The sequence below is a fragment of the Leptodactylus fuscus genome, chromosome 2 (genome assembly GCF_031893055.1).
Source record: "Leptodactylus fuscus isolate aLepFus1 chromosome 2, aLepFus1.hap2, whole genome shotgun sequence".
Taxonomy (NCBI): domain Eukaryota; kingdom Metazoa; phylum Chordata; class Amphibia; order Anura; family Leptodactylidae; genus Leptodactylus; species Leptodactylus fuscus.
This window is the reverse complement of record NC_134266.1, coordinates 108,142,118-108,155,395: the sequence shown is the minus strand read 5'-3', so window position 1 is coordinate 108,155,395 and position 13,278 is coordinate 108,142,118. Positions and strand designations below refer to the sequence as shown.

Genomic DNA, 13,278 nt, shown 5'->3' with positions numbered 1-13,278 from the left:
GCAGCTGGAGGGGGACATTAAACAGTGGGGGTAGTTGGAGGGGGGCAATAAATTAATGGCAGCTAAAGTGGGACATTAAACCGGGGGCAACTAGAGGGGGACATTAAACTCAGGAGGCTAGAAGCAGACATTAAACTGTAGGGGTAGGTGGACAGTGACAATAAACTGGGGACAACTAGAGGTAGACAGGTCCCCCTCCAGCTACTCCCATGGTTTAATGCCCCCTCCAGTTGTCCCCAGTTTAAGTGCCCCCCTTCATCTACCCTCAGTTTCATCTCCCCCACCATTTCTCCCCCAGTTTGATATCCCCCTTCATTTGCCCCATTTTCTGTACCCCCTACATCTGTCCCCAGTTTTATGTCGTCCCTCCATCTGCCCCAGTTTCATGTGCCCCATCCATTTGCCCCCAGTTTCATATTCCCCTCCATCTGCCCCAATTTCAGATACCCCCTTCATCTGCCCCCATTTTCATGTCCCCCTTCCATCTCTGCCCCTAGGTTACTGACACACACACACTGACACACACTGACACACACACACTCCATCTCACATTCCTCTCAGTACTACATCTCTTCATCTTTCGGCCGACACACTAAGACACGCCTCCAATAGTCAGGTGACGTCTGACGTCACACACAGGTCCTTGAGTCTTAAACTTCAGCAGTACTAGCTTTCCACTGATCACCCATCGCTTTTATTGCTGTTATAACAGGGTGATCAGTGGAAAGCTAGTACTGCTGAAGTTTAAGACTCAAGGACCTGTGTGTGACGTCAGATGCCACCTGACTATTGGAGGCGTGTCTTAGTGTGCCGGCCGAAAGATGACTATAGCGGGACATTCAGAGAGCTGCGCGGGGGCCGCAAACTTTCGTCCCGAGGGCCGCAGTTGGCCCGCAAGTTTGAGACCCCTGATCTAAACTGTCCATCTACGAGGGAAAAAAAAGTGAAATGACAATTATTCCTTAACTACTCTTCTTTTGGATTTTCCACAGAAACAACACTTACAGACACTGTAAAAAGTAATCCCTCTAGCATTACCATACATGCTTGAAACAAGTTACTCAGTAAGCACATACAGGCCTTTATACTTGAAGTCATTTCCATCAAGATCTAATTTATACATATGGTCATACCTGCTCCATTTGCTCAAACACTGTGCTGGTAGCGATTGAAGCCGGTGCCTCTTCAATAATTTTCTGGTGACGACGCTGAACTGAACAATCCCGGCCAAATAGAGAAATTGCGTTTCCATACTGATCTGCAAGAATCTGCACCTCCAGATGACGTGATTGCTTGGCCAGTCTCATTACAAATATGGGAGAGCCAGGAACTTCTGCCTGAACCTTGAAAACACAGAATGCAGATGGTGCAATTACTCCAGAACTATTGGAACGTTAAAGCAGTATAAACTAGGATGAACACAAAGAAAACAAAAGCAGACATGGGAGATTATCTTCACCATATATGTATTATAGTCCCAAACAATAATAATGCTTTCCGCTAATGCTTGTTATGGAGCTCCCTGGTGTTTTAGAGTTTACCTAATGTGACCATTGATAACAGACGCTCAGTAGCCCAGTCCCACCATCCAGATTCCCTTTCACACAGGGAGTGGAACCATCCTACTATTTTACAAGTTGGCCTGTAAAAATATTTGTCTCTCTTTTTCTCACCCACACTGAACATGTTGCATAAACATTTTAGGCGGCAAAAAATTAGAACCATCAGAAGTATGTATTACAAATATCTATATACATGAGTATGTTTTATGGAATTCCAATTAAGGCTTATGTAATCTATCAGAGAAAGGTTGTGTTCCATCTCAGATTCCATTCCACTGCCACCAATTCAGATTAATGTAGGGCAGGCTTTTTTTTGTTGTTGTTGGTATTGGGGTTTTTTTTCTTATGTTTTCTGAGCATGACAGAAAAAAGTAATGGAAGTATAACTGATGACCTTCCATTACCATCCATCATATATCCACTAGCCATAGATATTATGCTAAATAATGTTGTGCAACTTTCTTATGGGCTTTTACAGCATTCATTGTGCAGCCAAAATTATTGGGCACCTAATCTATGGATCAGTGCAATTCCAGTGATATCAAATTGACATCATTTAAAAAAAAAAAAAAAAAAAAAAGTTTTAACCCCTTAAAAAAATTTAAAAAATTCTTGTAGTTGCCATATTCTGACAATATATATGTACAAGGTATTTTGGGTTGTTTTTGTGTTTTTTTGCGAGGCCACATGTAGATTTTAGTTATACCATTTTCAGAAAGGTCTGTTGTTTGGATTGCTTTTGATAAAAAAAAATTTATGAAAGGCAAAATGGTGTAAAAAAATTTTGGGGAATCTCTGATGTCTCTATTGCTTCTTATTCAAATTTTTATGAGAGGTGAAATAGTGCAAAAATGGTGGTTTGTCTCTTTTGATTTTTTTTCCGCCATGGTGGTTCACCATATGGTAAAAATATTTTTATATTTTTGTAGACTGGATGTTTTCAGACACAGGGATGTATAATATGTTTGCATTACATTTCCTTTAGACTGCAATGCAACTGTATTGCAGTGTATGGGACTTTCATTGTATAGCTATTGAGGCTGATTTATGAGCATGCCTCTATAGCTATACTACTATGACAGTCCTGGAAGCCGATGGGTCCCTACTGAAAAATACAGCAGAAACCCAGCAGCAATGGTGGTCGCTCACCTCCTGATTGACCGCCATGTTTAAAAGGTCTGCTGTAACATTAGCATGTGGGAAAGGGTTAAAGTTCTGCTAGGAGATGTAGCTTCAAACATTACAAACTGACATATGACTATAGACTGCCCTATTCCACACAGAGCCATCCATATGTATATCTACAGTGCTTATTTTTGTAGTTTTTAATTTTTACCGATTAGTATCTGTGACTGGCATCCATTTAACATATGCATTGGGAGATTTCCTGACACCTGTGCATTGTCTTACATTTGCTGCTTATTAAGCTAGTGTAATGCCATAAGTGTATAGTGGTGAGAAATAAATTCTGACCACAGTACATTACATTGCTATCCACAGAATAAGGAGTGGAGATCCAACTGGAACCCCCATCAACCAAAATACCTGAGGTTTTTGCACCTCAGCTAAAATGGACACAGTGGTTAGAAATGAGACCGCGGGAGAGAGATGTTTATGAGCTCCGGCTATCTCTCACACATTTTCGACCGCTGCCACTGCCAAACTAGGGAATAAAACACCCCAATTCTTGATATGGGGGCCCCAGTGGTCAGATTGCATAGTAAATGTACAGGACTGAGTGGAAAGGAGTCAGAAAGTACATGTTTGTAGATATTCCATCAAAAATCTTATGTCAGTCCCTGAAGAAATTGATCAAGATGTTATTTCTTTTGCCATTTCAACCTTACCTGTCGGAATAGATTGGGAAAATCTTCTCCATTGTTCACTTTCCTAATACCTTTGCCTCCTCCTCCCTCAGATGCCTTGATCATTACAGGATATCCCACCATTTCTGCTGCCTATAATTCAAAACATAATGTATAAAACACATATAATATAAAACAAAGTCAAGCATTTACCTGCTCTTGCTAAAATACATACATCAATATATAATAAGGGGGTTTTCAAGAGTTTAACCATTTCATGACTCAGCAATTTTTCCTGGGTTAGTACTGGCCAATTTTCCCTGGTTCAGTACACATTATTGGGATTTTTTCATACATGCAGCGTTGAGGGCTATAACATTTTTTTTTTCCGTTTGAGTTATTTAAATAATTTTTGCATATTTCATGGTGATAAATAGAATAATAAAAACATAAAATTAAAGTTCTATGTTACTTCTTTATTTTAATTTTAATCTGAGAAAATGTAAACAGAAAAATGTATCTATTTTTCCTGGACAACCCCTTTTAATATTGTAAAACCCCCTGAGGTCGGGGCGCCCACGGGACGGAAACGCTGCAGGAAATGTCGCAGCATTTTACAGTAAGAGCAAAGTGGATGGGATTCTAGCGAATCCCATGCCCATTTTGCGGTAAAAACCGCGGTGTGGACACGCCGCGAATCCAAAACCAGCATGGTTTTAGAAATCGCAGCATGTCAATAATATCTATGGAAATGCTGGCGGTTTCCCCATAGATATAATTGTAACAGAAAGTCCGCGACGGAAAACTCCGCAAACTTTCTGTTTAAAGTGCTGCGGGAAGAACTGCAATGCGTTGCCACCGTGGTTTTTCCCGCAGTGCTTTTTGGCTGTGAGACAATATTAGAGTGCCGTAGTTTAACATAAAGCATTTTTTTAAATAAACACATTTTTTGCAAATCTACTTTTATTCAAGTGTAAAGGCTACAAACTATAGCCTTGCATACAGAAGCACTTATGAAAGATATGAGCATATTCAACACCAGAAATTTGTTTAATCTTTCTTGGTATTTTTATTGACCCCAAAATGCTGTGGTCAGGGGTTAGGTGAAAGCCAACAGTAAAATGTAACGCTATTAATGTAATGCTATTTCCATTTTACTGGGCTTTTGTTATATTTTTGGGATTACCATTTTTTAAATCATGACACAGGATGGCAGTTTTTCCTCTGTGAATCTCCTATAGGCTTCTCTATAGGAGATGAAAAAAAGCATGAAAATTAAAAAAAAAAAAAAAAAAAAAAAATAATGCTACAAAAACACTATGGCAATTTTCAAAAAATAAGGCAGAATAAAACATGTATGAAAAAGGTCATAAAAAAAAGTTTCCACCTCCCTATACTTGCTTCCCTGTGGCACCTGCTGACCTCAGTACTGCTACATGTACAGTTATAGCTAAAAGATGTGACACTGACAAAAAGTTTGGTTTTCAAAAAGTTTACAGCTTCAGTGTTTTTAGAACCTTTAGTCAGATGTTTCTATGGTATACTGAAGTACAATAAACATTGTACATTGATAATGCTCGTCTATGGACGAGTACTGCGAGCAGAGGGAGGGGGCGTTCCTCCCGGCTCTCACTGCACAGCGCGATTGGCTGTGCTGTGAAGAAGGACGTCTCTGGCTAACTGTCAGAAACTCCCTTCTGACCATAGAAGAGCTATGGTACCGGGACCGTAAGCTCTTCACACCGGGCACAGATCGGGAAAGCCGACAGTGCGCTGAACTCAGCGCACTGTCAGCTTTCCGGCAGTATATAGAACTGCCTGTGTGTAAAATGGTGAAAGGTCCTCTTTAAGGTAACGACAAAAGAACAAACGGACAAAAGAACACACAATGGAAATTACTATCAGGGAAACACTACCGAAGTGGGGGAGGAGTAACATTGTAAGGCCAGGGCCGCACGAGATGGAAATGCCGCAGTTTGCCTGCGGTGGAAACGCCACGTGAAAAAATTATGGCGGTTTACAGTAAGGGCAAAGTGGATGGGATTCTAGCAAATTCCATGCCAAGTTTGCGGGGAAAAACTGTGGTGCAGATATGCCGCGATTTCCAAAACCGATGCAGTTTTGGAAATCGCAGTATGTCAGTTACACCTACGGAAACACCGGCTGTTTCCCCATAAATATAATTGTAACCAAGTCTGAAGAGGAGAACTCCATGAACTTTTTGTCTAAAGTGCTGTGGGAAGAACCGCGATGCATTGCTGCCGTGGTTTTTCCCGCAGCGCTTTTTTGCTGTGGATGTCCCGTGAGACCTTAGCCTAAGGGTAAAACAACCAGAAATCTTCTCTGAGAAAGGAAGAGAGACAGTACAAGGCAAAAATAGCAAGGCAGGGGGCCACATGGTGGCTCAGTGGTTAGCACTGCAGCCTTGCAGCGCTGGAGTCCTGGTGTTCAAATCCCGCCAAGGGCATAAAACCATCTGCAAGGAGTTTGTATGTTCTCCCCGTGTTTACATGGATTTCCATTCCATATTCCAAGGACATACTGATAGGGAAAAAAATGTACATTGAGAGCTCTATGTGGGGCTCACAATCTACATAAACAAAAAAATAATAATAATAGCAAGGCAGTATTGTTCAGGAAAATGATGAAGAGAACTCGGACAACTCCTGAAACACCATCCAGGTCCGCCAGAGAGAGTCAAACTTAGAGGGATCGGGGGAATTCTCTGCCACCAGGGCTTCCATTCTCCTTATCAGGAGAAGTTCCTGAAGAAATTCCACCAGGGAAGGCACAACAGTGCTAAGACTTTTTCTGCCTTTTTTTTTTTTTTTTTAAAAAAGCATGTAGTACATATGTACATTTAAAATCCACAAAAGACTTAGCCTGATTTGCAAAGTAATCTAGAAGTTGTGCCATGCAAAGTACAGATAACACACGCACAAAAAATACAATAAATTCCATTGTATTGCTCAAACACTTGAAACTTATTCCTCTATGGTTTAACTCCATTAGCATGCCAAATGACTATTCATGTTTCCTGCCAATGGTGAAGAAACACATTCTTCATCTATTACCTTGTTTTTTCAGTCAATAAGAGTCGCCCTCAGATTTACTTCAAATTAGGAGGATTTTTTTTATTTTTCCATTGAATCTTAATTGCCTAAATGTTATACCCACTAATTCCAGCACAATTTTTCTCTAGTCCTGCAATGCCTGAGCAATTGTAAAAAAGTATGGCTTTTGGAATGTGAAGAGTAAATTTATAAACATAAAAATGAAAATTGACTTAGGGTTGAATGAGTTAATGTGGGAGGATTTGAATTAATGGACTGTTCATGTCAACAGCTATTGCGTATAATAAGTGCCAAATTATCTTCAAATACGACAAAGTTAGCACCTTTTGCTTTTTGGTTTATTTGTTAGAAACCTGCTTCATAAATAGCAAGGATGCACTTTATCTGCGGATTTGGAGTGGGTTTTCTGCATGTAGATCTTGATCATGTATACATGTACCCAAACACTATTAGGAGTTCATTAGATTCAGAAGCAGATTTACCTTCAGTCCATCATCCACGTCTTTCACGTAGCCCTTCTCATAAATTTCTGGTGGCACATTTAAAATACGTTTCTTTAGGTCACTTTCCTGCCAATCTACTTTTAAACCTAGAAGAGAAATATATTTAATGGAATTGCTATTTCTTACCCATTTCATTCCATCATGTACAAAGGCAGCACTTAATGTGGAAACACTATCACAACACTTTCATCTACTTTTAACAACCTTATCTGAGCCAGTTTAAATTACCCAACTAAACAGTTAAACAGGTTTTCCCCCCAACAGAACCATATTTAAATTTTGTAGACACTTTTGCAAACATAAGTAATTAAAAATGGCAGATTTTTCTCTTCATACTAGTGGTGGCAATGGTTGTCAATGGGTACGTCTATGAATACATGAAATCAGCGCCATGACTTCCCTATTATGCCTGCGTTATCTTCTGGTACATGTAGTGTCCCTGTCTGATAACCGATACAAAGGAAACCACGGCTGGATTTCTGACAAATGCCAGACCACATAAAGTTCCTGTATTCATGGTTGTATCCATTGCCAACTGATCAAGATAAAAGATTGTCACCACTAAACAGGTTAGTAAAAAAAAAAAATGTAAAAATGTTTTAATTATTTGTATTTGTAAAATGTTTAACTTTTATGGCTTATATGGCTACATTCATGGGAAAACCCATTTATTTTTAGATTGCACCATTCAATCATAACACCTCCCTCCCCATAGTCAGTCATTTAGGAGTCCTGAACAACTACCATACAACTGAATTGAACTGTGTTCTTGTGGGACTACACTCCTTAGTGCTTTCATAACCAAAGAATACAGGTCTCTGCTTTTATTCCTCATTGTGATAGATGGAAAATGTAAGTTTTGTTCAAATTAGGGGTTCCCTGCCTTTAGTTTTCTGTTACATTTCAAGGTCTAGTCTGCCGGAAAATAATTCTGCTACTAATACAAAGCTGTAGACTTATGTAAATATCATACATGAGATAGCAGGACTAAATGCAATTGTCTTGAGATGTGATTGAATTACTGTATCTTACCACTGCCACTCCAGGGTAAAGTTGGAATTCCAGCTGTTTGTGCAACAATAGAGGATGCAATTTTATCTCCTAATGCCCACATGGCTTGACTTGGTGGACCTGTAAAGAGATTGTAGACAGTCACGCTCAGGTAGTCACTAAGTTAGCCATTTTACACTTTCCATTTCACTGAAAAATTTTCCAGTTCATGTGAAAATACATAGAAAAATGTTGTATGTTTATTAGCTTTTATTTTATTAAATGTCCTTTAGATATAACAGTTTTTTCAATAAGTATATTTATTTTTTACTAGCTTGCCTCTGACTAAAATTACTAGAGTTAACCAAGATGGCCACGTACGAGGGGTGATCCAAAAGTAATGATAATCAATAATAAAAACAATGAATATAGTCGAATATGGAGGAGAAGAGTCCCCCAATGTTTCCACCAATTCGCTGTGTATGTCTGTGGTAGACAGAAGCATTTGATGACAGTTGATTTCGTTTTTTGAACATTTTGATGCTCACTCCTCGGCAGTTCGTATTCAAATGAATGTAGCTCCCGGGAATCGTGGCCTATTTTTTTGTTTCCTGAACTAGTGGGTACCTAAGCAAGTAGAGGACATTTTATTATTATGTGCACTAGAAATAACCGATCATCATTACTTTTGGATCACCCCTCGTACACATGACAGTGACGTCACATGCATACTCAGATCAGACATGATTCCTTCAAAAGGAAAGGAAGATAGGCTTCTACCAGACGCCACTTATCTCCAAGGTGATAAAAGATCAGGAATGCTGAAAAGTAAGACCGAGGATGCTTGCTTTGATCTGGGTTTAGTCACAAACTAGTATCATGCACATTTGATAAACCATACTTGGTGGGATCTAAAAACATAAACAACCAGTTTCACCTGATAAAAATTCTGTTTGCCATATCTTAACATATTTTAACCTTACCCATAAATGCAATGCCATTTTTATGAAGCAGTTCAGGTAGCTTAGGATTCTCTGAGGCATGACCCCATCCGGCCCACACAGCCTATGGAAGGTAAAAAAAAAAATGGTATGCACTTATAAGGCTATGAACAAATGATTCATGTATGATGCAGTCGGCTGTACTTATTTAATAGTGTGTATCAAGGGAATTACCTTTACATTTTCCCCGTCCATAACAAGCATTATGATTAATCAATGTTTATGAAAGATTTTTCAAATACAATACAAAAGGGAGATGAACAATGTAAACTGGACACCATATGCATCCAATGGTCCTAATGGCTCCCTGATGTATTTTGAGCTGGAATGCTTGGGACCTGAGTTCAAAGGGCAGTAGATTTAAATTTTTGTTTAAAAGCACACACCCCACGTCATTTGCATACTGGACTTAATTACTTAATGATATGTGGCGCTGGAAGTTTCCCACAGAGAGGAAGTATACTTACTATTCTACCACCAATATTTTTCAGAATTGACCTAAAATTTGCTTCTCCTCATCTGTTGTCATCCAATCTTGATAGACCCCTCCATTAACTCCGGGGTATGGCGCTTATATCCTGCCAGGTTAACCTCACCAGTGGTCACTAATACTGTCGCTGCCAAGCATGTGGAGTATTGAGCAAACAATTTTGATCACCCTGACCCACTAGTTAAATGGGACACATAAAAGGCTACTATATGGGGAGCCTTCATGGCTGGAGTGATGGGACAGAGGTATATCTATAAAGATATAGAGGGCACATTGATAACCGATATACAGATGACTGAAAGGAATTACCTGGCTGATCCTTAACCAGCTTCTAATTGTAAATGTGCACATACTCAAAGTAAGGTGTTCTTGCAGAACTTTTCTCTACGCATGACTTGTGCAGACACTACGCGGAAAACACACGGACTCCATTATAGTCTATGGGGTCCGTGAGGTTTCTTTGCTAACCGCTTTTTAATGCTTTCGGTATTACGTTCGGGGGGTCCCCAAGCAGACTCCTGAAACGGAATACCGAACGCAGATGTGAACTTGGCCTTACCCTGCTTAATATGTCATGGGATTTTTTTTATTTTTGTTTTCTTAGCTGGAATGCTGCAGTTATTAAAGATTGTTAAAAGCATAAATAAAAACGTAAAAAAAACCTAAAGAAAACTATTCTGAAGCCAACAGCAAGCAAGATTGTTTCATTCAGTTAACCTATGTGTTCCGCTTGTGAATTGGTGGCTCCACTGCCAAAATATTGCTGCTTTTGTTAATATTCAAATGAGCTCTTTGGAGGAATGAGGACATTGCCATTACCCCAAAGAAGTACCGTATTTTCCGGACTATAAGGCGCACATAAAAACCTACGATTTCCTCAGAAATCGTAAGTGCGGCTTATAGTCCGGTGCGCCTTATATATGGATGGAAGCGGCGGCAAAGTCTGCGTGCCGCTTCCATACATACATAAAAGGCACCGTAAGGGTGCATTCACACTACGGAACGCCGGCGTGTATCACAGCCGTACACGCCGGAGTTACAGCAGGGCTGCCGGACACTTCCTATTCATTTCTATGGGAGCCGGCATGCGAGCGCTCCCCATAGAAATGAATGGACAGACACTTCCCATTCATTTCTATGGGAGCCGGCATGCGAGCGCTCCCTATAGAAATGATTGGAAAAAAGCAGTCCATTCATTTCTATGGGGAGCGCTCGCATGCCGGCTCCCATAGAAATGAATGGGAAGTGTCCGGCAGCCCTGCTGTCAGGCCTCCTCTTCCTCCGATGTTCCGTCCTTCTCCTCCGGCGCTCGCTGATAATGGCCTGGGCGCATACGCAATATCATAATGCTTCTACTACGGCTACTGCGCATGCGCCCAGGCCATTATCAGTTAGCGGGCGGCGGAGGAGGAGGACGGAACATCGGAGGAAGAGGAGGCCTGAATGCCCGCCCACCCTGCACCGCTCGGTAAGTTTCACATTCTGTTTCAGACTTTTATTTTAAAACGGGGGGGGTAGTTTAATCTAACTTTTACGGTTGGGCTCTATCAGCATGATTTTGCTGATAGAGCCCCTCCTCGCCTGCCGAGCGCTTCCAACAGAAGCGGCTGGCACGCGGGGGGTTAAGCGGCCGCTGGCAAAGTCTGCCTGCCGCCGCTTTCAATAACATATAACGCGCACCGGACTGCGGCTTATAGTCCGGTGCGCCTTATATATGAACCGAGACGGACTATAAGGCGCTCATGGGCAATGCGGCTTATAGTCCAGTGCGCCTTATAGTCCGTAAAATACGGTATACAGCATTGTTCTCATGGCTTCAAAGAACTCATTGAAATATAGAACAAACAAAAAATGTTGCCTCAGCAATGAAGGCACGGATTTACAAGGGGAAAACACAGTTTGATTCAGATGACGCTGAACTATCTCTAGAGCTGGTGGATATACTGTGTTCTGGTGACAGGTTACCTTTAAATGTGCAGACCCAAACAGCATGTCTCTAGAAGATACTAGTACAATAGAACTGTGCTCAGATATACACAGCTCCCACTTTGCTCATACAATAAGTTTCACATAATGTCTGGCACAAAGGCAAAGACATTGTAATGTCTGACTGACAGATGATGTCTCCCATTTACTGACAGGAAATAAAAACTTTAGTTGTGGGAGAGATGCAAAATAGGTTTCAGATATTTACAAAATTCTATTGATAGCTACACTTTAACCCCTTCCTGACCAGTTGGGAATGTATATATTGCAGCCGCTTAGAATCTGAGCAGCCGCCATAACTGCCGGGTCTATACTGTATTGTATAGCAGAGTCATCGCTAATGCCCACAATGATCGCAGAGGGTAATGCCCCTGGCGCCTCAGTCAAAGCTAACAAATGTGCCATTTTCCGTGCGCTTTTTTGGCTAGGATCTCCAGCACCTGGAACAAACTCTGGGGCTAGAGATCCTTCAATGTGACAGCCAGGCACCTATGGAAGGCTCCCAAGAATGTCTGGTGTTAGCATTCCCTCTAATAAATGAAGTATTTAAACAAAAAAAAAAAAATTATATAAATAAATAAAATCACCCCCTTTCCCTAAAAAAAATATTAAAGAACTTAAATACCGTGAAACACATACACCTTAGGTATCACTGTGTCCAAAAACACCTGGCCTAAAAATCTATAAATATATTTTTTCCATACAATGAACTCCATAGTAAGAAAAATCAAAAGTGCCAAACCTCTGTTTTAGTTTACTTTTTCGCCTATGATAAAAATTTAAACAAAAAGTGAACAAAGCAATAGACATTCCTCAAATTGATATAAATAAAAAGTACACTTGGACCCACAAAAAAGACGCTCTAGTCTTCCCCATATGTGGAAATAAAAAAAAGAAAAAAAAAAAGTTATGGGCACAATATTACCTGTACTGGAATCCTTTTAGCAATATCAAGAATGAGCTCTACATTGGCATAATTATTATTGTTCGGACCTCCAGGAACAGGTACATAATGGTCTGCCATTTTAATATATTCTGAAATAGAAAAAAACATTACATATGTCATACATAAAATTTAAATGGAGTATTTAATTTTACTAATAACTACATTTTTTTTTTTTTGCTACTTTTGTACCAGGATCTTAGTTCATGATGTACTATTTGACCCTTTATTTCGGACCACAACTACAGTAGACCTACGTAAGAATGCAGAGAGCTAGTTTTGTTACTGGTCTACTATGTCACTTATAACTTCCAGAATCCTGTTTCAGTAGAAGAGTAGCTTGGATGTAGTTAATCTATGGGGATCCTTAAACACATGAATCTATTGAGAGATCCATGAAATCGGTCCGAGAAATAGCAAGTTCTAGTTCTAGTTCCATTAAAAACTTCCCCTTTAAATTTTGTTTTTGTTTGTTTTCAAAATGAAGTTTTGTTAATGTATGTTTGATGCAAACAAAGTGGAATTGAATGGGAAAAGATACTGGAGAAGAACTGAACAAGTTAGTCCAAGTTCAAATCTGCACCGGACAGGTGGACTGCTAAAATTGTGGATACATATGGAGCCTGATGGACCCCATTGACTATAATAGGGTCCATAGGGTGTCCACGATATTTAAACTGAAAGCGGCGCACAAAAAAGCCATGCGTGCAGGAACGATTTGCATTGGAAACTCCAACGTAGATGTGAACAAAGCTTTATAGTACTAAGATTAACATATATCTGAAGAAGCCGAGAGCTTCGAAACGTTATAATCTGTCATCATTATGATTTAGCCATTAAAAAAAGTATCATCTACTGAAGACTTTCAAGTTTTTTGTTTTTTATATTAAGATTTACATAGGACAAACAAGCCAAGAGGTAAGT

General features: G+C 40.0%; 1 protein-coding gene across 1 annotated transcript in view; it reads right to left on the bottom strand.

Moving 5' to 3' along the window:
* Nucleotides 1-13,278, bottom strand: part of ACACA (acetyl-CoA carboxylase alpha) — a 290,659-nt gene that overhangs the window by 261,087 nt on the left and 16,294 nt on the right. Inside the window, exons 5-10 of the mRNA XM_075264375.1 lie at nt 12,337-12,446; nt 8,918-8,999; nt 7,977-8,075; nt 6,924-7,030; nt 3,410-3,520; nt 1,134-1,343 (exon numbers count right to left, since the gene is read on the bottom strand). Coding sequence (XP_075120476.1) covers nt 1,134-1,343; nt 3,410-3,520; nt 6,924-7,030; nt 7,977-8,075; nt 8,918-8,999; nt 12,337-12,446 — 719 coding nt within the window. The remainder of the gene's footprint in view (nt 1-1,133; nt 1,344-3,409; nt 3,521-6,923; nt 7,031-7,976; nt 8,076-8,917; nt 9,000-12,336; nt 12,447-13,278) is intronic.